This window comes from Rattus norvegicus, chromosome 9, assembly GCF_036323735.1.
Source record: "Rattus norvegicus strain BN/NHsdMcwi chromosome 9, GRCr8, whole genome shotgun sequence".
Classification (NCBI taxonomy): Eukaryota; Metazoa; Chordata; class Mammalia; order Rodentia; family Muridae; genus Rattus; species Rattus norvegicus.
The window spans coordinates 25,087,718-25,113,589 of NC_086027.1; the positions used below are offsets into that span (position 1 = coordinate 25,087,718).

A 25,872-nucleotide genomic window follows, 5' to 3' on the forward strand; every position below is an offset into this window, starting at 1 on the left:
CCAACTGCAGACAGGGGTAGCCCTGTGGTTGGCCATAGGGATAGATTAAGAAGGAGCTCTGTAGAGTTACTGCCTGTTAGCTGAGTAGGAAAATAACAGTAATGATTTGTGGCCACCCATCAGGGAGGCATCTTCTGTGCCAAATCTTAACTCTTTCATCGCTGGACCCTGGAAAACTCAAAGCAGTAGCGATTTGTCATGTGATTTAAAATATTTCAATATGTTAGGCTGGGGAGCTGGTCTAGTTGGTAAAGTGCTTGCTGTGCAAATCTGAGGACCTGAGTTCAATCCCCGAGCATCACATAAAACAGTTAGTTTCAGTAGTAAATATCTGTCATACTTCGGTGGAACGAGGAGGATAGGGATCCCTGTCGCTCACTGGCCAAGCTAAACTGGGATGTCCAGGTTTAGTGAGAGAGTCTGTCTCAAAAAATAAATAAATAAATAAATAAATAAATAAATAAATAAATAAATAAATAAGGCGGAGAGTCACTGAAGGAGACACCCAGAAGTAGACATTTACCCTCAACACAGTGCTTTCATCCATGAATATGCATCTATGCAGATACACACCTTTTTCCTTCCCTTACCCTTTCTCTACTTAAACTTGAAGCTGCCAGTAGTACCCCGAAGATGGATTTGGGGGTCTCTGGGTAATTGATCCTGTTAACTGATCTTCTTTCCACTGTGGCTTCATTGAATCTATCTCCCTTCTCTGCTTTACACACACACACACACACACACACACACACACACACACACGCATATGCACACAAATACTCCAGCATGTACACAGTTCAGGGCCCTCTGAAGTCACTCCTTTTCAGCCCTGGCCACACTACTTTCCTGTCATCTGGCGCGGACAACCTTGGTCATGAGCTTAAGTGTCTTACATTTTTATTTGTCCCTTTAGGGATATTGTTCAATTTTAACAAATAAAGAGTATGCTGCATGAAACAGAAAAAGAATAATTACTTAATTTTTCTCTCTGAATGCAACATTCTTAGATAGCCTTCCTGCTCCAAGATGTCTTAACTCTGACCACATGACCTTCACACTTCTTATAAATGGCACTTTATATGAGGTCATGTAGCTTTTGTCTGGCTTGGCTGTTACCCATGTGGATGGTGGCTGTAGGTTCCTGAATGCCCCCTCCCCCTTACCCCTGATCACTAATCTTACACAGTGGCAACTGATACATTTGCTCAGAATGAACTCCCCTCTAGATCACCACTGTGCCTAATTCAAGCAAGCCAAGCGCCCTGAGGAAGATGCTTAGGCAACACCCGACAAACACAACTGCAGAGACCTAAAACAAAACTAGCTCAGCCAACACTGTCACCACAACGTTTGGACACAGACTCATCTACTCACAAACTTTGACTGTAACTTCTTTCACAAAATATGGCACAAATACTAACAGTGAAGATGGGTTAAACGGCTTACCACCTCTGGGTGTCTTCTCATACAGTTCTTGACCACTGTGAAGCTTCTTTTTTTTTTTTCCTTTTTGAGTTTCACTCATTGTTTGCCCCCACCTTCCGCTGGCTTTTAAACTCAATAACAATGACCGCTACCTTTTATCAAGCACGTCTACAGACTAGACCTATGGCTAAACATCCACACACATCAAGCTCTCTTACTCCTTGTGATCTTGTCTTAGGAAAACCTCCATTGTCCCCACTTGTAGAACGGGGGGTGGGGGGGGGACCAATGACTGGCTAAATTACGCAATATCCCCAGGTCACGTAGCAAGTGGTAGTACCGATTGCCAAGCCTAAATCTGTAACCGTTGTAGCACATCGCCTCACTTGTTGTTCCTTCAGGGATGCATCCTTTGAAATACGCCTGCATTTCTATATCTGGCTTCTTTTCTGTCCTAATGGACCACTTAGCACTGCTGTTACGGTTTTTGGAGTGTAGCATAATAATTCGGCAAATAAACTCTGAGGTCAGGCTGCCTGAAATGTAATTGTGACTCTATTACCCACTGGTTATTTGTTCTAAAACAATTTACTTAACCTTTGTATATTTGCTCACCTACAAAATAAAGATGATATCAACACAGGCCTATCGGCACAACCGAAAAAAGAAGAGTAATCTTTACAAGGCGCTGGACGCAATGCTAGGGGCATGGTAAGCAGGAAGTGAATATATGTTACTAAAACTCTCAATGCTTGCTCCTTAACTCATGTTAAGAGTCTAAAGTGATTACAGGACAAGATCCCCTGTGTTTTTTTTTAATTCTGCAAAACCTAGCAAGCCTCTCTGGAATACCTGATTCCCCGAGGCTGTGGTTTTACTTTTATGATTATCTTTTAGGAAGTAAGCAAGATTCCGGTTCTATTGAGGATGGTGACCAGAGTCAAACAGTGTGGACTGCAATGCAGAGCTGGCAAGCCACTCGGGCATTTACGATGTGCCCACAGCCAGTTCGTGCATTTGATGGAGAACATCCTGTTTACTAGAACATCTAATCTGACTCCATAGGATCTGCAAGCAACAGGAGCTAATGCGTCTGCGTCAAGTCAGAGAGGTCATTCCAGTTGACGCTGCAAAGACAATGCCACCGTGGGTTGGGACAGGAATGTCTTCTCCATCCTTGCCTGCCAGGATTCTAACTCGGAATGCTTACAGCTGAGCTCAGCCCAGGCTTTCCAGAATCATAACCAGGTGCTGCTGCTGGTAACCAAGCCACCCCATTTGCATCCAGGTCCCATTCTCGACCTTGCGGGTGTAATGGAAGCAGTTGGAAGACAGGAGGGCAAATAACAAATGCAGAAAGGTTATGATCCGACTGCAACGGTGAAGTGTGTGGTCCTTCCTCTGGTTTTGGAAAGCTCCCGAGGCCGACAGCAACCAACAGCAGGCATTCTAGTCTGCAAGCAATCCGAACGGTGCAGTAATTCGGTGCCCTTTCACACTCCCAGCAAAGCATTCACCATGCTGTTAGAGCGAATGTGCTCAAGATAATGGTGTAAATTCTCCGATATCTTTTTATCCTCACATTCCTAGCTAAGAAAGGCGCTGATGGACTGAAAAGAGACCTGAATTCTCATCCTGGAGGCCTGCAAGAGAGTCACTGAAAAGCTGGGCAAATCACTGTCACTTTGCTATTTTTCGCTTCTCATTTTATTCAACAGAACAAGAATTGGATGCCAGTTTTACCTGTGGCCCAGCAAAGGAGTGTGGGTGCCTTCTCGGAGGATGAAAGTTGTGTTTGAGTTTAAGAGACTCAACTGAGATTTACAAAAGACTGGACGACCTCACTACTCGGGAGGTGGCCACCTGCATGGCTTTGTCACCACCCTGAGCTGCTGCTAAGAATCCTCTGATATGACTGCATTTTAGTACAGCACTGTGCTGCCCAGCCTCCCCCCCCCCCATGTCAGTGCAGTGGGCAGAGCGGGCTTGTTAGCTTAGTGAGTGCTCTGAGGTTGAACTGTGGAAAGCAAGTTGAACTAGACAGTCCAAGGCAGAATATCAACTCCAGTAGCCCAAGTGATCCCCCTCCTCCAGGGTTTGGACTGCATCAAGAAAAATGAACAATTGAGTGAATTGTTATTACTCTTACAGGTTTTTTACTCTCGTTTTTCCTTGCTTGCTTTTTCTTTATGAAGGTCCCTACCCTTCTCTATGACCCATGCAGCCTTGCTCATTGTTATGCTTTTATTAGACTTTTATTTTTTACAATATAGAGAGCGGTGGCAGAGAGAGAAGGACACCTTTTACAGATGATTAAAATATTTGGAAGATGACTCAAGTAAAAAATCAAAGTTTCCCTGCCTTCATCTAGCCTTCCCTTGGTCAAGAATTTAGCTTTCGAATGACAGACTGATCTACGTAGCCAGCTGATTTCTTTACTTGTCTCCCTTCTTATTTCCAAAATACTGGTTTTTTGGGGGGTTTTTTCCCCAGTAACCCTCCAAAATATTGTTAACTGATGTCCTTCAAAGAAAAATGCCCAAACTGCTGTTAATCTTAAAGTCTCATTCTTACGAAGTTGATATTAATATTAGTAAGTGCAGAGGCAACACCAAAAATAGCAAAAATAGTAAAAAGGAGAGGGTTTTTTTTTCATACTTTCTAAATTTTAGTGAGCTGGGCACATTCCTCCCATGTCATGTTATCCTTCAACAGAAGAGATATTAAGTGTCATCAAAAAATCGACAATGAAAACTTGTGGGGCCTCATCCTGGCTTATTCTAGGAGCCAGGAAGAACAAAACGAACAAACAAAAAACCTTTACCTAATACCACACAGAGTACTTGAAGGAGAGTTTGTGGGGAGAGGGGAAAACTGTATTGAGAAGTATATAATTTTAAAGCTGTCAAGAACTAGTCTTTCATATATTCCTATGCAATTAGAAAAAGTCACCTCTGACTTCCAAGTACTTTATACACAGAATCAACAAGTCTGAGGCCAGCCCTGTCTATACAGCAAATTCCAGGCCAAGCAGGGCTATGAAACAAGACACAAGACCCTGCCTCAAAAACTAGGAAAAGCAAACAAAATAAAAACAAACAAAAACCCCAATTCATTTAGACCTTTTCAAAAGGACAAAGGGCTATGGTGGAGTTGTACAACTTGACTTTCTACAAAATACAAGAAAATAACTATTTAAGTAAAGTGTACACTCTAGAGATTTTGTTCCCGACGTTCTACAACATTCAAAGCAAGACTTACTGGTTTTTAAGACCAGATGTTTTAACTAAGCAATACCTATGCTCCTTTCCTCTCAGCCACAGGCAGGAGGTCTCCATGCCCCACCCAAGCACTGTCTCAGAGCTCCTTCAGCTGCGCTAATGAAATCTCCTCTTGCTCCAGGCCGCCACCACAATGGCTGTCTGACTCTCAGGGCAGTACTGACTCACCAAAGCTCCTGACCAGTTTGGGAGGATTCAGAAAGCAATCCCTACTAAAGAGAAAATCTTAACAGGTCCCAGCAGTGAACTGGAGGGAGACACCCCCCATTCCCGCCCCCCCCCAAAGCCGGCCTCACTGTGGACTTCCAGCAGCGCAGTGATCTTAAGTTATCTTCGTCACACACCGCTATGCTAAAGATTATAAGTCAGAGAGTAACAGAGTCAACACGGATTGGATCGTACAAATGCCTCCGGTTGCCAGATGTCTGGCTACAAAGGGACACAAACCACAGAAAGAGAAAAATCTGTTACCTGTCCACCACCGTTGCTGTCTCCAAGCAAGCGCCTGCTCTCAACAGATGCCTAGAAACTTCTCTGTCTTTCACTACGGGGCCATTGGCCCCGCAGCCTTCTTAGGGGGCTCACAGACAGTCAGGAGGCAGCAGGGCAGGCATCATGATGAACAGGTCTGGCCACTCCTTTGCTCAACTTTTGCCTCCCAGAGCTGCACTCCTCCAAGCCTCACAGAGCCATCCCCTAGAGCCTCGTTGCTGTTTGAAAAACAAGAAGCGATTTCCTGGTCCACTTCCCCGGATGGCGTGTGCGATTTCCCTCACGCCCATAGGAAGTCCTTCAGGTCCTCTTATTGAGAAGCCTCTCCTCCAAGTGGAAAGACGTGTTTGGGCAATGCCCCTTGTTCTTACTTTTCTTTCTCCAAAGGAGGCAAAAAAAAAAAATTAGAAATGAAAACAGTGCAAATCAGATAGATATGCATTAGTACTTATGAGTGAGTGGTACAGGATACCAATTTAAACCTCCAGCACACAACCATATATTTAGACTGTGTAAGGAAAATTAAAACCCATGAGCCCATTCCATTGTCTCTAACAGGGTCAAGAAGTCAGAAACTAAAAATATCCCAGAGGATGGGAGACCTGTCTGGAGCTTGAGGGAGACCCGTGCTTCAAATGCATCACAGTGGGGGACATCTAGTTTCCAGGGAAACTGAACATTTGTAGATCAAATGATATTCATTCCTTGACACTTCAACATCATCTCAGCAACCATATTTGAAGATAAGGAGACGCAAAGAGGGCTGGCCACTGGGACAAGTTGGCAGGTTCCTGTCACAGGGTTTAATTGTAAACCACAACCACAATTATAGTTTCTGAGCTGAACTCAACCCTAACCTTACAAGAAATGAAACTAGGGCTCAAGGAGAAGCTGTGACTTGCCCAGGGTCCGAATAAAGATGGGAAATAGTATACTGTTATTGATTGAACGTGTGTGGTGTGTGTGTGTGTGTGTGTGTGTGTGTGTGTGTGAGAGAGAGAGAGAGAGAGAGAGAGAGAGAGAGAAACACTGCTCAATTTCTGAAACTCTAAGGTCCTGCTGGGGCACAGGAATCTGTGTGGAAAGTAAGCAATCCCAGATAACGCCATGTATTAGAGAAAACCCTGTACTGTCAGGGCAGCGATCCCACAGCCTGAATATAAGGATTCAAAACATGGTCCCCCCCAATGCCTAGTCATAGTCCCGTATATATGACTTGAAGGTATTAAAATTTAGTTGTACTGCATGGAACTATGATTAAGAAAAACTATATAGACATAGGCTTTGTTGTGGATCATTTGGAAAAACTAAAATCCTAGGTTGGATGGGCCAGGGAGGTGGATCGGCATGGAAAAGCTTTTACCGTGCAAACCTAAAGAAGTGAGTTCTATCCCTCAAGCCCCGGCAAAGGTAAATGGAGAAAATCAGCTCTATTAAATTGTCCTCTGACCTCTACAGGCATGTCTTGACACAAGTATGAGTGCATGCATGCACACACACACACACACACATATACACACACAAACACACACACACTCACACACACACATACACACATATACACACACAAACACACACACACTCACACACATATACACACACAAACACACACACTCACACACACACATACACACACAAACACACACAAACACACACACTCACACACATATACACACACACAAACACATACACACACACACACACACTCACACACACACATACACACACATACACACACAAACACACACACACACACATATACACACACAAACACACACACTCACACACACACATACACACACAAACACACACACACTCACACACATATACACACACACAAACACACACACACTCACACACATATACACACACACACACATATACACACACAAACACACACACACTCACACACACACATACACACACATACACACACAAACACACACACTCACACACATATACACACACACAAACACACACACACACACATATACACACACAAACACACACACACTCACACACACACATACACACATATACACACACAAACACACACACTCACACACACACATACACACATATACACACACAAACACACACACTCACACACACACATACACACACATACACACACAAACACACACACTCACACACACACATACACACATATACACACACAAACACACACACTCACACACATATACACACACAAACACACACATATACACACACAAACACACACACACTCACACACACACATACACACACATACACACACAAACACACACACTCACACACATATACACACACACAAACACATACACACACACACACACACACACACACACACACACACTTAACTGATGAATAAAAAGTTTAGAGGCCTGGACTGGAGACATGGAGCCTACTTCCTCTTTCTCAACAACTCTCTCCCTGTTCTACTCGGACACCCTTTCTCTCTGTTCATCTTGCCTTCTGACTATTCTGTCTTTGCAGGGCAGAGAGCAAGTATCGATGGACCTGGAGACAAAAGCTAGAGGAAATCACCCCTCAGGGATCAGTTCTAGGAGCCCCAGAAGATTCTAACGTGTAAGGATGCACAAGTCCTTCACATAAAACAGTGTAGCATCCACACACAGCCTGCATGAGTTAAATCACCTAAATTCCTCCGTTAGCCAATGTAATGTATCTATCCAGCTGTTTGCTGTGAGAATATCTATCATTCCTTATTGTTTGAAAGACGACGGCAAGAGGAGAGGTTCTGTTCACGTTCAGCGCAGATGGGATTGTTTTCCAAACTGTTTCAATGCAAGGTCGGCTGAATTCAAGTATACAAAAACAAAATTAAGAGAAGTTTGTGTTTGGGCGACAAAAGCATGAACCCCCTATAATGTATCATTCTACCTGTAGCCTCAGCTGCATTCTATAGCTTGAATTGGATGGATTTTTGCCTGAAGAATAAAGCCTGCCAATAGCGTGAGCTCTTAGACAAATTTATATTATATTATATTATACTATATTATATTACATTATATTGTATTATACTATATTATATTACATTATATTATATTATACTATATTATATTACATTATATTATATTATATTATTATATTATTTACAATGGTCAGCTGCTTTGATGGCTCCATTGTAGCTGGCTCTCTGATGTGGAATGAGAATTGACGAAGTGGCTTTCCCTTTCCTTCCCCCCAACCCCCGCCCTCTGCCGCTGGCACTAGGAACACTCTGTGCTAATCTAACACTCTGCAGGGAAAACAAAGCCCGGTGGGAAATGGAACGGCCATATGGTGTCAACTGCAGCTCACAGTTAACTGACAGACCACCTTGTCTTGGTTCAGGTCCGGGTGCCTTTGGACAGTAGAGGAACCATTCTCTCTAGCTCTAGGATGTTGGGGTTGGTGACAAGTTGAGCTCAGACCTCAGCAGACTACGGACACAGCCAGAGTTAATAATCCATCGGTTGTGTGACTCGTGTTTGTTAGCAGCAGCGTCTTACATGCCAGTGCAGCCCTACAGAAGACAGACCTCCTGCTTTACTTACCCAGGCAAGAATTTCAGCGGCAGTCCCTGTGTATTTCCTAGTATAGGACAAGTCATTTGATTCTTCTGTCCCCCACTCCCTTCTTCACTCAAAATGCTACTTTCTCTCTGTAAGTTTATGGGTGAGATTTTCTCCAAGACCATCCTAGCTCTCCTGTCCTAAGCCAAGTGCTCCTCTCCCCACCCCATGCCTCCCACAAGCCTCAGAGGTGTGGTTCCCCCTATCAGTCCGCAGTAAAATGATCATTTCGGTGCACTGACTGTAAGCACTTTGAGGGAGGGACTGGTAGGATTTCTTTTACACCTTGGCTCTGCTATGGGAGTGGCAGATGCTCAATGGAAGCTGCTGTCAGTTCTCCTGGCTTGTTCCTGTTCTTTGCTACGTATCCCATGGCTTCAACTTTGGAATGCTTCCGTGTTGCCAAGTGTCCCCAGGCAGTCTCCACTTTGCCTTAAATACTTGTATGATGACTCTCAAATGTCTGTCTCTGTCATGGCCCAGAACCCTGACCATTACGCCTGACTGCCCGTGCACCGTTGCCAACTGGGATTTCAACAGGACCTCAGGTACATAACCCTCTAAATGAGCTATCCTAGTGCCCTTGGCCCTCTCCATCCTTCCAGCCCAAACCCACAGCCCTGCTGGTGTCGCTGGCCATCTCCTGTTAGAGAATAACATCCCCAAGAGAAGAGACAAGGACCCCCGAGTCCCTGGATAAGACTATTTGAACATAACACATCTGGACGAGTCACACAAAGCAGGATTCGAAAAGAATACCCGCAAACCCAAGGGAAAACACTGCTCCTTTCACATGTTAATGGGTCAATCAGTCCCCTTTTTTTCTGTCAATAATCAGGTTTTGGCAACCTTTGTAGGCCCAACATGGCACAAGGTCAGCTGTGTCTGTCACTGACCTGTCCTTATGCAAAGAAGGCAAGAGCAAACAGCTAAGCTGTTTTATAGCACACACACGGCGTGATCACCATTCATGGTGTGCATATTGTGGTGGAGCCAACACTGAAGGCACTGGACATGTCTGTGCTCGGCCCTGGCCTCCAAGGTTATTGCTCCACTCACTGTGGCATACCCATTCTTCTAAGCATTCATCACTATAGATCTCAATGGTGGTGGTATTTTGCAGTGGAAAATCCCATCTCTTCCACCTTCTGAACCAGCTGAATGCAGTTGTCAACATCTACTACTTGGTGCCTCCGGTAAAACCTGCGACCTCTGACAGAATCCCAAATGCACTCCTAATAGAAACCTACATTAGGTTCTGCTACCTTCCCTGTCTTTCTGGGAGAAGAAACTTGGTGCAGTGACCTACAGCAACCCTCACTTGACCCTTCTTGACCTCTACTTGGGAGAAGCTGACATGAACCCTCAAACACAATCTTCAGTTCTCTGAGGTGACATCATTCCTACTGGAAGGAAAAGTGCTGGCTGGTCCTATGGTGTTACTCAAGTGCCTCGGCAATGACGCACATGACATCAGAGTTAGTGGGTAACTACATTTGCCACTTGCTCTTCCTTCCACATTTCCTCCCCTAGCATCATGAGGAGAGCAGGGTTGAAGGACCTGCCATTCCGTTTGGTCTTGGTCTGAGAAGGAACCTGTTGAGAAGGAAGCTGTACTTTCCCTCTTGAGGTCTACATGTTAATGCCTGGACACACAGGTTAAGCACCTGGGTTCTTCTGTGGTACATCCTGGGGCAGATGCTGTGAGTCAGCAGATAATGTACTCAGTGACTGACAGTGAGTGACGGGGGACTCTAGGTTCAGCCCTTCAGAGTGCTTCTCCTATGCCCTTTCCACTATTCTCAGTTTTTTTCAGGGCCACATCATTTCTGATGATCCCCTCTATTCTACCTTTGAAAAAAGAAAACACTGTCCTTTACGATAAGTGTAATTTCCTAACATGATTAACATGACTACAAAGCAGCCACATTGCCCAAGCTACCAGACAAATAGAAGCCAAAGATTCATGCACAGAGGGAGAAAAATCAAAATCAAGAAAGGATTAACAGGAGCTCAGGTATCCTAGGTTCCCTTCTGTCACTGTGATAAAAACACTCTGTCAAAGAGACTTGTTGGGAAAGGAGTTTATTTGTCTTACAATTTCAGGTCACAGTCCATCATTTTAGAAGTCCAGGGAGGAAATCAAGCAGCTACCCCAGTCACATGCCCCATCAACAATAAAGATGAATGAATACACCCCTGATACTTGCTTGTTTACTACTTTTCTTCACCTAATAAGATTCAAGGTCCAGCCTAGGGAATGATACCACCAGTTGTAGGATGGTCTTCCTAATTCAGTTAACATTCAAAACAACCCCCACAGATATACCCCCTGTCCAACTTGATCTAAATAATTTCTCATTAAGACTCTTTTTTCGAACCACCCAGAACTCCCAGGAACTAAACCACCAACCAAAGGGTATACATGGAGGGATCTATGACTTCAGCAGCATATGTAGCAGAGGATGACTTTATCTGATATCAATTGGAGGGGAGGCCCTTTGTCTTGTGGAGGCTTGATGCCCCAGCATAGGGGGTTGCTAGAGAGATGAGGTGAGAGTGGGTGGAAGAGCACCCTCACAGAGGCAAGGGAAATGGAGGATGGGATGAGGGGGTTGTAGAGGGGAAACCAGGAAGGGAGATATCATTTGAAATGTAAACAAATAAAATGATTAACTTTCTAAAAAGAAAATTTTTTTCAAGTGATTGTTGATTCTGTCAAATTGACAATGAAACTAAACTTTACAACAGATGACAGTTTGTTCCTACTACCTGTGTTAAGGGGAAGCTAAAAGACTCAACCAAGGTGACAGTCCCTTGTTAGAGTAAGAGCCAGAATAGAATTAGCTCTTATTGTCTTTCCATGCAGTTCTCTTAATTTTATAACCAAGTACTCTCCATTCCCTTCAGACATAGTCCCTTATCCTTTATTTCCCTGGAAAAAGAGTTAAAGCAGAATAGTGGGTCACAAAGGAAAAGTCACAAGACGTCTCTGTCCTAGAGAGGTAAATCAAGTACCTGCCAACATGTATCCCTTATCTGTTTATTAATATACATGATATTTTACATACATGTTCAAACCACAGTTCCATTAACAACATTATTTCCTTCTCTTCTTCAACAACTCCCAACCACACACACTGCCCAGGCCCCGGCTTCTCTAAAGTTCAAGTAGCATCAGCACCATAGAGGATATAGAAGAGACTTCTTTCTTAGACAATGTCCATAACTAAACCTTCCCCATTGAGACATCAACTGGCTAGCATTGTTTCAGAAAGAAGTCCATCTATCCAAACTTAGATCAAGGACATAGAATGCCCTGTTATTGCTTGGTCCTCCCTAGACAGAATCCTAGGCTATAGTGTGGCTATGGTGTTTTCAATAGACTCTCACGGGTTCTAATAAGGAAGATGCTGGAGAATAGGGGACTACCACAGGAACTTGTGGAGTAGAAAACTGGCCCTCATAGGAGCAGATTCTAGAACCAAGCAGAACCTAACCATTAGAAGTCATCCTCTGACACCTGTGCACTCTTAATGGCATGGGTACTCTGTGTTCCTCAGCCTAAAGGAACCCCACTTTCCACATAGGCTCAGTGGGTACAAAAAATGGAAGTAAGTGAAACAAAAAAAATAGATTCTGTGAATTCCTTGGGATACACAGGAAATGTGCATGAACAGTCGGGGGTCAGGGAGGGATCAGAGATGTATTTATAAAACATACTTGGAGTAACACTGTTCTGCTAAGGGCTTCCACCAACTCTCCAGGGTATGGTTCCCACACTGAAACCAGCGAACTTCTCTCTTCTTTCCCAAGCACTGCCCCTCTGGTCAGTTCTTCACTCTTTGAGACAACATAATATTCTACTCTTCATCCCACTAATAAAAATCTCCCCACTCTTCACAGGCACCTCCGGGGTAAGTTGCTCTGGTTCTCTCTCAAAATCACTTTATTTCTTGATTTTGAGTTTCAACATTTCCAAAGAGATGCAGGCAGAAAGGTCACATATGTGATATCCAAGATGGAGGGGCCGTTTCTGAATACAGCTTAGAGTAGCCCTGTGGTCTTTTCATTATGCTCTTTCCTGATTGTATTTTATTTTATTTATTTATTTATTTATTTATTTATTTATCATTCATAAAAAGTCATGGCATATAACTTAGGCTGGTCTCAATCTCTTGACACTCATATGTCTCAGCCTCCTGGCTGCTAAAATAACAGGCATGAGCTACGACGTCTAGATTTATGATTTAATTAGAGCCAAATAGATTAATAAGTAACATCTTAAATGACTTGATAAATAAGTTTATCTCCCTGCCTCCTTCCATGGGAGAATGTTGAGTAGTGTTAGCGTGTTGCAATACCTATAGTGACTGGCACAGTTGCGGTCTGAATGACATGATACCAATTGACACCGGAACAGAAATGGCCACTTCTGTTGCGTGTGTGTGTGTGTGTGTGTGTGTGTGTGTGTGTGTGTGTGTGTGTGTGTGTTTGCACGAGTATGTGTGCGAGAGTGGCTAGTGGGACCCAGATGGTAACAGGTATCTTCCTTGGTCCGTTCTTACCTTATTTTTTTCAGACCACATCTCTCCCTCAACCTGGAGTTCACTGATTCAGCTAAACTGACTAGCCAGTGAGCCATTGGGATCTACCTGTTCCCACCCAGCCCCCACCCCAAGGACAGGGGTTAAAGATACCTCTCAGTTTGCCTGGTTTTTATATGGGTGTTGTGGATCAAAACTCAATTCACCCACTGAGCCATTTTTCCAGTCTCTCTGTGGCAGGAGTGGAAGCAAACAAAGGAACCTAAGTCCACTGCCTCACCTCTTTATTTCTGAAATTATAGTTTGGCAAACAAGTGGACCTCAATAATAGAATAGCTTGTCCCCCGACTCCATAGTTGTGACAGGCTAACATGTTCTCCATTTCTAATCCCAGTGGGTTGCATGTTAGTGTGAATTAATGTAGGTCTGGAGTTGAAGATTCTGTATGAAAGAGTAATAAAGAATAGAGGTCAGAGACAAGCAAGTAGGTCAGGAGGTAGGATTTCAAAACAGATTTCTAAAGGTGCCTGAGGGCTGGCATGCCGTTGGCACATAAATTCATCCCCTTCCTGCTACCTCTCCGTGAGATCTCTAAAGTCATGTCTGCTGGCCGTTCTATAGTTGATACTAATTTTCCAACTAGCCACCACAAACCTCCTCCTACTAATAACCTACTTGGGAAAAATTAATTAAATGATAAAAGTCTCCTGCTGTTCCATACATCTCTAGTTGGGTTTTGTTGTCATTGTTGGTTTGTTTGTTTGTTTGTTAGTTTGTTTGTTATTCTTCCTGTGGTTTAGGACAGAAGCATGCTACTACTTCACCTGATGACCTTCTTCCTCCTCATGGCTCTGGGTTCCATTCCCTCATTCTAGACACTACAGGCAGCCCTACCAGTGTGCTCTAGAATGACACTCTTCCCTTGACAGGAGCCCCTGTTCCTCTCCCCTGACTCACTGCAACACTCCTCTGCTACTGTCACTGCAAACCTAACCAGAGTCCATTAAGTAGATTTCTGCCTTACCTCTTCTCTGGCTTCCTTGTCAATTGCAAAAAGAAAACCTAAGGACTGGGGAGCTAGCTCAGTTGGTAGAGCTCTTGCCTAGCATATTAGGCTGAAGAACAGTCCATCATGGTCAAAGCAGCAATTTGAAGCAGGTTGTCAAACTGTGTCTTCTTCAATTAGGAAGCAGAGAACAATGGTCACTTATGCTCAGTTTGCTTTCTCTTTCATACACAGTCCAGAATCCTAGCTAAGGGAATGGCGTCACCCACACTAGGCAATTTTCTCTCCTTAATTAATCTAATAAGGATAACCGTTCATAAGCATGATGAGAGACCCATATCTCAGGTGATCGTAGATTTCATTGAATAAATAACTGAGATTAACTGTCACAATATATCCATATGAACTTTTCCTATGACAATGAAACCTCAATGAAATCCCTATTACTAGCTGTATAGCCAACCTTACATCTACAAAGGACATCTTTGGTAAAGAAAATTGTTTCTCAGGGGAAAGCTCAAACTGCAAGTTTACCAAAATGTAAAAGGCAAGGGTGCAATAACAAGTCAGCACAGCCTTCTGGTCAACCACAAAAGGGTTTCTCAGTAGTAACAATTGCCACCCACCCACCTACCCAAGGTCTTGACTCCAAGACCTCTGCCTTTATGTTCTCTTTCTTTGGCAATGATATAATCTTTTTAAAAAGCTGCTTTAAATCTATCATATGTCAGGCATGGTGAAGATGTTTGCTTGAGACAGAAATATAAAAAGGATTGGCCAATGACTCCTCCTATCTATAAACAACAATGACTATGAAATTTAGTCCTGAGAAGTGGCCAAAGATAGGCTGGTTAAGAAGAAGCCCAAAGTTAAGGTTGGAGGTAGTGGTGGTGAAAACAGAAAATAAAGCACAATTGAGAAACAAATTTTTTGAAGTTTGAATCCTTGTGCTTTTTAAAAGCCTAGAGATGAGGAAGGCTGAAAAAAAAATGGGAGTCTATGGGTGTGCCTTGGGGAAACTAGTTAAGAAGGTCTTGGTAAAGAAAGGACACCTTTTTTTGTTGTTACCTTTTGTAAATTCTTTAAGAATGTAATGGCACATTACTTCCAGACTGTACTCACATACATTCAGAATAACTTGTTCTCATTCTAGGGAAAAGCATTAGTCTCTAATGGCTTGCCTATAAAACAACTGAATCATTTGCCTTCCCAGATGGAAGTCATGCTTACACAGCCATGGCATACATAAGTACACCACACAGGTATGGTGCCTACTCCGTTTACAATTAAGGGAAGTTCTAAGACAAGAGCTGACCTTGCCATTGTCCTCTTAATCAAACTGGTGGATACAAAGGTGAATTGTCCTGGGTTCTAGCCTAGCCCTAGGTTTTTGAGACAGGGTACAAAGTTAGAGGGAAGGGTGTTCATGGTGGCTGTTACTGCTCTTTGGAGTGACCTAGCATTGTGAAAACTGATGTCTTGCCCTGTGGAGATTGCCCATCCTGCCACAGCTCTGATAACCTACCCCAGCACAAGGAAGAGGCTGGGTTTCCAAGTTCAAGACTTTTCCTAATTACACTGCCTTTCATTTATCAGTGTTTGCCTCTTGGGACCATGAAGCTATTTTTGGAATTGAAAGTTAGTACACAAAACACAGCTACAGATCAACAATTACAGGACTATTCCAGGCCCACACCCCTCCAGTTTGCCTCATCTGACCTAGAATGTGAGATGAGAAAGCCATTTATGTTTCTAGTCTTTCCACACAAATGCACACATGAAGGTACAGCTATAGGTGTGAGTGTGTGTGCATGCGTGTGTGCATGTGTGTGTGTATGTGTGTGTATGTGTGTGTATGTGTGTGTGTGTGTGTGCATGTGTGTGTGTGTGTGTGTGTACACATGTATCTGAACGTCATAAACACTCAAACTTCACCATTGCAATTTGGGAGAAAGAGACAGCTGATACACACATAATTGTGGGTCATGAAAGATTTTGGCATATTTAACAGCTAGACCAGGTCATTTCTTAAATTTTTCTCTTTTCATTGAGTTGGCCTTCTCCTCCCCTGACTCCACCCCTGAAATGCTAGGGATTGAACCTAGGGCCACACAGACATTAGGAAAATATTTTAGTACAGTTACAACTTCTGGGATATCCTCCTAGTTTTATCTGAAAATAAAATTTTTCTTCACTAGTTATTAAGTTGAAAATTAACTAAAACAGAAAGCATTTCTCTATAAAATATTATTAAGCAAGTGAAAATTTTAAGTATGAACTTTGTACTTATCTATGTTTAAACATAAACAAAAACTCTTGGTCGCATAGTGATTCCTGCCCAGTGTCTTTGTCTTTCCCACCACTAATATGGCTAACCACTGTTTTCCCAAAGAGCCACATGTAGCCTGTGTTGGCCTTGAACACAGTGTAGCCCAAGATGACCCTGAACCTCTGCTTCCTCTGCCTCCTAAATGGGGGCCACTGTGCATGATTTATTTGGTGCTGGGGTGGAACTGAGTGCTTTGTTCATGCTAGTAAAATACTCTACCAGCTAAGCTATGACCCTAGCTCCATGGCTTACTTTTAAAATCTATATTTCAAATGAGGATCTTGGTCATCCTGCAGGAGTTAGAGACACTTGAGGCAATCCCCAACAGTTCTCTGTAGTTGAGCCTACTTATTTTTATTGACTTTCTAGTATTTGTATTTATTTCTGAGTTTGTGTCTCTCTGTGTGTGCACCATATGATATAGGTAACTACAGAAAACAGAAGAGTAATTTCAGATTTCCTGAACTTTGAATTAAAAGCTATGGTGAGCTACTTGGTATCAGTCCAGGTCCTCAGCTGGAAAAACAGCAAGAGAACTTAACTACTGAGCCATCTCTGCAATCCCCAGTCATGTAGGATTAAAACAAACAGAGTAGCTAGTCTTTATGTGTCAGGGGTCATCATATAAATGAAAATTGCATGATTTAACTCCAATGTTGAATATGCCTTTTTCTTTCCTTAAGATAAGGCCTTACCATGGAGCCCTGGATGGCCTGCAACTTGCTATGTAGACCACACTAGCCTCAAACTCACAGATATTCTCCTGCTTCTGCCTCTTCCTCTAGAGAATTGGTATTAAAGAAATACACTGTCACCACTGGCTAGAATATATGCTTAAGAAAAAAAAGGCACACATACTATAACAGAACATGGATAATATGTCAGAACTCATTGATGTAAGCAATTTTTTAAACTCAGAATAACAAAGAGTTTGTTTTTATCATTGTTTAGAATTTACAGCTGTGCTGATTGTTTTGGACTTCGATTCATCTTTCATTTGTTCTAAATGCTCTGTAGACATTTCACCCAAATTGCACACAGGGTCCCCTTACCACTCAGTGGGAATGGCTCTAAAGGTCACTAGCTCTGTCTTCATTAGTGTCCTCCTTGGGAACTTGGAGCGATCTTTTCAGGACACATATACAAAGGTAGGTAGAGGATGGACCTATTCAAGTCAGGTAGAAATGGAGTGATTATTCACAGAACAGGAAGACCACATAAATCCTAAGGCTCACCAAGGTCTTCTCTCTCCTCCAGAAGAAGCTAATCTTATCTCTTCATTTCCCTAAGTCTCCCTACCTGCCCCTGACTAGCTCTGCCTGGAAACATCTCCCTAAGAGGAAGGAAAGCAACAAAATTCTCGTTTCTAGGCCCTCTGGCCACTTTTTTTTTTAAGTATGGTATGCAGTGTCTAGAGGCAAACAAGCTTTGACTCTCCCTGACCCTAGAGGAAGGAAACAGGAAGTCTTGCTAGGGAACAGGGGTGAAACAGACCACTGGGACAGGCTGTCTTCCTACCTCCTGACCCTCTAATCATGATTGTGGAACAGACTGCCCCAGTGCAGGAGGCACAGCCTCAAGCAACAATTGCATACCTCTGTCAATTTCAGAAATCTTATTTTCTCACCAGGAGCTGCAGTTGCCTGTACAAGACCTGCAGGAGATCAAGCCAGGGAGGGTTCTAGAACAGAGGAGAACAGAGCTTCCAGCCCTCCATCTCTAGCCAGTTGATGGCTTCTGGGGAAGGGAGAGACAGTTTTCTTTAAGGGTGTGGTCTGTAGTAGCTGGACCATGCTCCAGCTCATGGCTCTACATGTGAGTATAAAGGCAGCACAAATCAAACTCGAAAACAACGAAAAGAGGATTTGAAGCCGGGGTGCTTAGAAGGATGGAAATAGGTGTGGGAGAAGTTAGGGAAAGGGAACGGGTTTGCATATGACCAAAATGCAATGCATACATATAGGAAGTTCTCCAAAAAAGAATAATAAAAATAACATACTTATGAAAGAGAAGAAAAACGCTTGGTGGCAGCTACTGCCTTTGTGTACCATGCCAATCACAGAATCAGATCTCCATAACCCCTTGGATGTTGGAAAGAGATCATGTACATCATTTTAGAGACGATGAAACGCAGATTCAGCCACCAAAGGGTAAGGGTGGAACCTTGAGCTGCCCGCTGTCCAAGCAAGTGGGGGCCGCTGTGGCTACATTCTCTCATGTGCCTAGCACCTGCTGATACCAACCCTTGGCGTACCTTCAGGTACACTGCTGCTTTCTGTACAGAGGCAGGGGGTGTGGCATTGTTCAGAGTTAGCAAACTACAATGTGAATAAAAAGAAAAGCAAAGGTCTGGGAGGTTCAGCCTAGGCACTGGGTCATCTAGATGCCAATCCATCTCCTTCCTTTCTTCCACATCTGCCTAAAGTACTAGCCCCAGGAGAGATCTAGTAGGCCACCTGAGACAGTGGGCCAGAACATAAGAAGAAGCCGTAACTATAGCAACTGAAGAGTACAGGTCACCCTTAGCTTCCCCTCCAGGTCCATCTCTGTCTTTTGGAGTCATGCTCAGTGCCCTATTCTACATCATCATAGCTTCCATAAAGCATTGCTCATAAAAGGGATGAAGCAACTCTCAGAGACAGGCTCTCCTCTTCCCTGCTGACCCTGGGAAGCATTAGGAACACTGCAGAAAGGGATATTGCAGAATTTACTCTTCTTCTCTTTGGTCACGCTGCAGTGCAGGAAACAATTCTCAGCTTCTGATCCAGAGGGAGCTCTTTGCCCACAGTCATGGGTCTTACCAAGTTCTTATGATACCTCTTCTCACCCTGCTACCTTCGTGCCACTTTTTGCCCAAGGAGAAGCCACTACATGGGCAGCTTTTCCATGCTTCAAGTCACCTATTGACTTAGCTGCTTCACTTCTTCCCTTAACTTGTCACAATGGCATTTTTCCCCTATAAGAGCCTCACTGGAAAAGCAATGCAGACAAATAAACAGGTCATTTCTGTAATTTGTTGAGCAAAAAATGAGGCAAAGACAGTACAAGATTGTGAGTACGTGTGTATGTCTGAGTATTAGTGGTAAAGTCATGGGTCTCTCTTTCTTCCCTGTTGTGAAATCCTCCCTCATTACCCCTTACACCTACATAGCCATCCTCACCAGCTCAGGCCTCTTTGTGTTTTATTCTTGTGCGTTGTCTCTAAGTCACGATCTCCTGTAGCCCAGGCTGATATTAAACTTGCTATGTAGCTGAGGATGACCCTGAATTTCTAATTTCTAATCCGCCCATTTCTATCTCCCGAGGGCTGGGATTTCAGGCAGGAAGCTCCCATGGCTGGTATTACCGGAATTTTCGGAACTGCATTACTCAGTTTCATTTCTCAGAGCCTCTGCCTCTCCGTGTGTGTCTTGGGGCCTCTTAGCAGAGAGCCCTCCAGGGCTGTCTGCTCTCCTTCCAAGCTCATAGTAAGCATCTTGAGAACCAGAAATGCTTCGAGCAAGAGTTGCTTTGAGGAAACCTGATTTTCAGTTTAACTTGTGTGTTTGGGGAAAATGGACATTCTTAACCCCACAAAGGCCACAAAACCACTTTCCACATTCACCACATAAACCCTTCCTTAGCCAAAGGACATCACTATGGTAGTTTTGAAAGGGGCATACCCTTGAGCATTTTGGTCAGAGGGTAACTTTTGGGGATTTGGTTCTCTAATTCCGATGTGCTAACACAGATTTGGTAGCAAGTATCTGTACCCACCCAGCTGTCTTGACAAGGCCTAAATTCCCTTTTAAACCTTACGTATCAAAGATTTTTAGTTGATCTTTTATAGCATCCATGCTCCTGGCATGCCCCTCAGAGATATCAGAGGGTTTTAGCTCCACCCCTTACCCCCAACCCTGTAAACAAAGGAGCAGGGGTGGGGGATAGGGGTTAGGGAACAAACAAATTCCTTCCCATCCATCCTTCCAACCCTTTCTTGTCAGTGAGCTTGGTTTCCTAGACTCTTCCTGCCTTATCTCCTCAGAAGGAAACAACAGCAGGAAGGATGTATTTTCTCTTGGCTAGCAGATCCCACTCAGACTTTCAGACCTGTCTTCACCTTCACTGGCCATTCCATAAAGACTTGGTTTCAAACTCCACTAGATGACGAAAGGTTGCTTAAACGCGGCAGCACGAAAGCCCTCCAAAGGAGCAGATTGCTCGATTCAAGTGTTTATTCTGGGCAACAATTGGCTTCCTGCTTTGCAAACAGAGGTTTCGAAGGACCAATTCTTAAGATTCCAAAGAACCCTATAAGTGACCATATTTTGACCCCTTCCAGACCGAGATGGACCAGAATATCAGAGATATTTGGATTGGGGTTTCATGAAATTAGAGAAATGTTTAAAAACAAAAGAAGCGTCTAAAGCAAAAAGAGAATTAGTGATCTTCCTCAGAGGACATTTCTAATTTTAATGTGACCTATGACCCAAGAAGACCCAAGTGCTTTTGGCAAATTCCTGGCCTTCACCCTCGGGAGACTAAGCTTGATTTGCATAGTGGTGGCTCTAACGTGTGTGTCAGAAGGCGGATTCCATCAGGGTGGTGTGTGTGTGTGTGTGTGTGTGTGTGTGTGTGTGTGTGTGTGTGTGTGTGTGTGTGTCAGGGTGGGGTCTAGTTACAAAATCCTAAGCAGACTCTAGAATCTAAAACCAGAAGCAGGCCTTAGAAACTAGCATTGTATTAAGCTCCATGGTGGTTCTACATATTTAGTAGTTATGGAAGAATAGAGGTTGCCTTATTCAATCGTTTCTCACACAGAAAAGGTTCCTAGCCTTAAGTGAGGCAACCACAGTCTCCCAGTGCCCTTAGATAAAAGCTGGCAGTGAGAGGAGCTCTTGAGTTAATCCATGGTGCATCTGTCCTTTTCCCCAACACACACACACACACACACACACACACACACACACACACACACACACACACACACACTGATCTCTGGAGAAACCCCTTAGTCATTACAACTTCTGTTCCCTCAGCCAGCTTTGTCTTTTCCTACTCCTTACCCATTCCATCCAGTATTATTGTGACACAGTGGACAAGAATTCTTGGTGTGTGAAATGATGATTTTATATGTGAATGCCTTGTATTTGATACATAAACGTCTGAAAACGGCTGTTGTCTCTGATGCGTTGCCTTCCCTCGGCCTTCGTGGGCCAGTCATTGCTGCAGGGACTCTCCCCGGCTGTGTGACCGCCCCTTCTTCCTTCTGTCTGAGGAGCTAGACCGACCACCCTGCAAAGATCTATTCTTAGGCTCTCTGCTTCTGGTAGTATCCCTACCCCATTAGTGTTTGCCCACTTTTCAGTTGAGCACCTTGCACTATGCGATCCAGAGAAGAGGTGTTCATTCATGTGTGTGAATGATCCTTGAGCTGGTATATTATTAGAGTTCTAGAAGAAGTGAGAACTTGGGCTGTGACACCATATTGCATGGGGTAAACATTCTACCGTTTACTAACTCTGGAGGGGTGGCAAGCTATTTAACCTTGCCTTTGCTCAGTTTTCTAGCCTGTGAAATGGAGGCTGTAGTATAATTGTGTCGTTAAATGACGTTATTCACAGTGAGTGCTCAGAGCTGAGCCTGGTAAGTGTCAGAGCCTTAATGCTAGCAAGGAAAGAACCAGAAGGACCTAAGACACTTCTCTGCTTAGACACCTCCACACACACAGTCAAATTCCTATTCTTTCTCTCTTCTCTCCTTTCCTCCTCTCTTGCTCTCCAAATTGTCTTAGTTCTTTCATGGTTACTAATGGTTTTCTTCTTTCTCCTCTGTTTCTTTCTACAGTGTGGTATAAGTCCATAGCTAAGACCCACATACATGACCTCCTTGAATCACTAATGTATCTCCATGAACGTGTGAGTATGTGCGTTTACAGTTGTTAAAGTTTTATGGGTTAGTTTTTGAGGCTAAAATGGAGCCAATCAATCAATCTCAGTCAACTGGGAATATTAGCCAAATCCTTAAGTGGGGGGGGGTCTTCGTTTAGCAGTTAAGTGGGCTCTTAACTGCTAAGCCATCTCTCTAGCCCTCTATATTTTTGGATAGTCTCTATCTCACTAAGTAGCCCAGGTTGGGCTTCAACTTGCAGTAACCCTCCAGTTTTGTCCCTCCCAAGTGCTCAAACCTGCACAACCATATCTGGCTTTACTTAAACATTTAGTAATTTTTTATCCTACCCTTTTCTGAGTGTGTGTGCTCACATCACTGAGGTGAGTAGCATCTACTCACTGGCTAAACAGATTGGAGAACCTACTTCATATGGAGTGTTTTCTCTTTTTCCTGTTTCTCTTTCTTTTCATTTGTTCTTTAATTCTTCTTCTACAATAGGCATCAAACCTAGGGCTTTTCACAAGCTACACATTTATTTCACCACTAAGTTATAATAACTCCAGCCCAGAATATTGTCTTAATGCTTTAAGAAAGAACCCAAGATCATAGAATTTCCTGTTGGAAGAGCTGCTTGTGCTTTTGTTATTATTGGTGATTCCTGCCTCCCCCTCCCCCTCCTCCTCTTCCCCCTCCCCCTCCCCCTCCTCCTCTTCCCCCTCCCCCTCCCCCTCCTCCCCCTCCCCCTCCTTCCCCTCCTGCTCTTTCTTTAAATTTTCTGAGACAGGGTTTCTGTGTGTATCGCCCTAGCAGTTCTGGAACTCTCCATGTAGACCATACTGGCCTGGAACTTACAGAGGACCATCTGCCTCTGCCTCCTGAGTACCAGGATTAAAGGTGTCTGCTACTACTGCCCGGCTTTGTCTCTTCCTGAGAACAATTTTCAACTTAAGAGTATCCTGAGCACTTTCGATGAAACTTTTAATAAAACGTCCTTTAATATTTATAATATTGTATAAATTAGGTAACTATTTCCAATTCAAATGAGAAGATTGATTTTTCCAGGCTTAAGACAAGACAAAAAAACTACACAGACTGAAAAAAACGAACATATTGAGAAAGTTCAGTCAGAATCTGAGCCCCAAGCCTAGCTCTTGCCACTCCATTGTATTGTGTTCCCAGACAGAAAAGTGCCAAGATGTAAACGAACAGAAGGCTAAATGTAATTACAAAGGATGATACAGAGGAAGATAGAGTTTTCTTCCAAATGGATACTGCAGACCAGGGCTACAAAGTCAGCAGGATGAATGTTCTAGCAAAGAGGAGCCTAGCATGCGAGTCTTGAACCTGCTGGTCAAGATTCATTTCTTTTGATGTGATAAAAAAATATTGAGGGTGAGGGCAAATTCGGCCAAAAAAATTCCATTTTAGTTTACAGTTCCAGGTTATAGTCTATAGCTGGTCACACCATACCTACAGTCGAGAGCAGAGAGGAATAAATGTTTGTGTGTTTGTTTACATAGTTGCATGTGTTCAGCTTGATTTCTCCACTCTTATACAGTCAGGGCCCCTTGCCTAGGGAATGATGCTACCCACAGTGAGCCAAGTCTTTCCATATGAATTAATGTAACTAAAGCAATTTTCCACACGCACACTCATACGCCAACCCAGTGTACATAATTCCTTATCCCATCTCTCTTCCCAGGTGATTCTAGGCTATGTCAAATTCACAAGCTAACATCATACCTGTCCTGAAAAATGCATGGAGGGTCCCTTATGCCATCTTTGTGAACAGTCTTCTAAATCAAGGTTGTGGGGTATTCTCTAGAAAATGGTTCATGTATAAACATGAAGAAGTGTTAACCAACTCTAAGATCCAAGAAAATGTTGCTTAGAAAATATGCATTCCCCTCCCCCGACTCCTGCCCTCCTTAATTCAGGGTCTGATTTCGAAGGTGCAGGGAGCCTGGGAACCTGCATTTTTCCATCACTCCACCCACATCTTATCGTACCTGTATTCACCATGAGTGCCATCGCTGGTCCTTTGTCCTTTACAATCCTTTTGTGCTGCTATATTGCAAAATTGAAGACTATGGGCTGGGAAGATGACTCAGTTGGTACAGATTACTACACAAATATGAGAGCCAAGCTCAGATCCCTAGATACTCTTTAAGAAACTGGGGTTACGGTACACACCTATAAACCCAGAGAGGCGCAGGGCAGCCATTCGATCTGGCTCAATTGAAGTGAGCTCCAGGTTCAGTGGCAGAACCTAATATAGATATTTCTGGTCTCCAAAGCTAAGGTGGAGAGAGATGGAGGGAGAAACTCAGTATCAAGCTCCAATCTTCACATGCACTCACACTTGTGCACATACATATACTTGCACCCACACACATGTACACCTACACACACATGCACCTATACACGCATGCACAAATGTGTACCTACATATACATGTACCAACACACTCATATACGCATATGCACCTGCACACAATGCATGCACACACATGCACCTACACACATATGAACACACACACAAATAAATGCTGTAAAAAGATTAAGTTCATTAAAAGAAACAGCAATGCACATTCTCTCTGCTGACAGCCCAACAGAGGCTGTGGGATCCCATCCACCAAACTTGAGGAAACCTGTGTCCATTCTTCCTCTTCATAGGATAAAGAAGGTTGGACAGCTGTCCCACTGACACAGTTCACATGATTTCTCCATATTCACCATGGTTCTCCCTCAGAGGATGCTGCAAACCGCTCTTGGGACTTTAAATGGAGAATAAACAAGTGGCCGTGTACCCGCTTAAAACGTTCCCTGAGCGAAAATTAAAACATAGTGGACAGCCACGTTGTCAGCCACATCTACTATATATATATATCTGATGGAAACTCAGAGAGGAAATGATCAGAATCATGACTGTAATTAGAGCTGGGAGTGGGAGGAATGTTTCAAACCTTCCTCTGGAGAGAAAGGTGTGTTTGTGAGCATGTGTGCGAATAGGGGAGGGGCACGTGGGTTGCTCACTTGTCCGGATACTTAGAGAACTCCAGTCAGTGTTTGTGGAGAGCACAGAAGAGTCTCAATGAAGATGAGGACTCACAACCTTCTTCTAATCCTTTCCGTCCTTAGTTCAGGCAACTGTCTGATCTCTTTGCACCCTCACCGTGCATGAAAGGTGTGCCTCCACATGTGCCTATCGCATGCTCTAGAATTTTCTAGAACTTCTGCATCTGCTTTGCGCCTAGCGGTGTTACAGAAGTATGTTTACTAAATCCTTCTTATCCAGTTAAAAGGTCTTTCAATTTGTCATGCCTCTGCTTTAGTCAACAAGC

The 25,872-nt window shown here is 43.5% G+C and overlaps 1 protein-coding gene across 6 annotated transcripts in view; it reads right to left on the reverse strand.

Annotated features, from left to right (window-relative positions):
- Adgrf5 (adhesion G protein-coupled receptor F5) overlaps nucleotides 1–25,872 on the reverse strand; it is a 113,185-nt gene that overhangs the window by 72,857 nt on the left and 14,456 nt on the right. Inside the window, exon 1 of one of the 6 annotated variants that reach the window (XM_008766832.4) lies at nucleotides 5,178–5,444. The exons of 4 other annotated variants lie outside the window; for them this stretch is intronic. Coding sequence is in view for 1 of the 2 variants with exons in the window: in XM_039083014.2 (XP_038938942.1) it covers nucleotides 1,447–1,467 (21 nt within the window). In the remaining variant the exon portion in view is untranslated. Of the gene's footprint in view, nucleotides 1–1,446; nucleotides 5,445–25,872 lie in introns of those variants that run through there. One more of the 6 variants, XM_039083014.2, reaches the window with a different exon arrangement.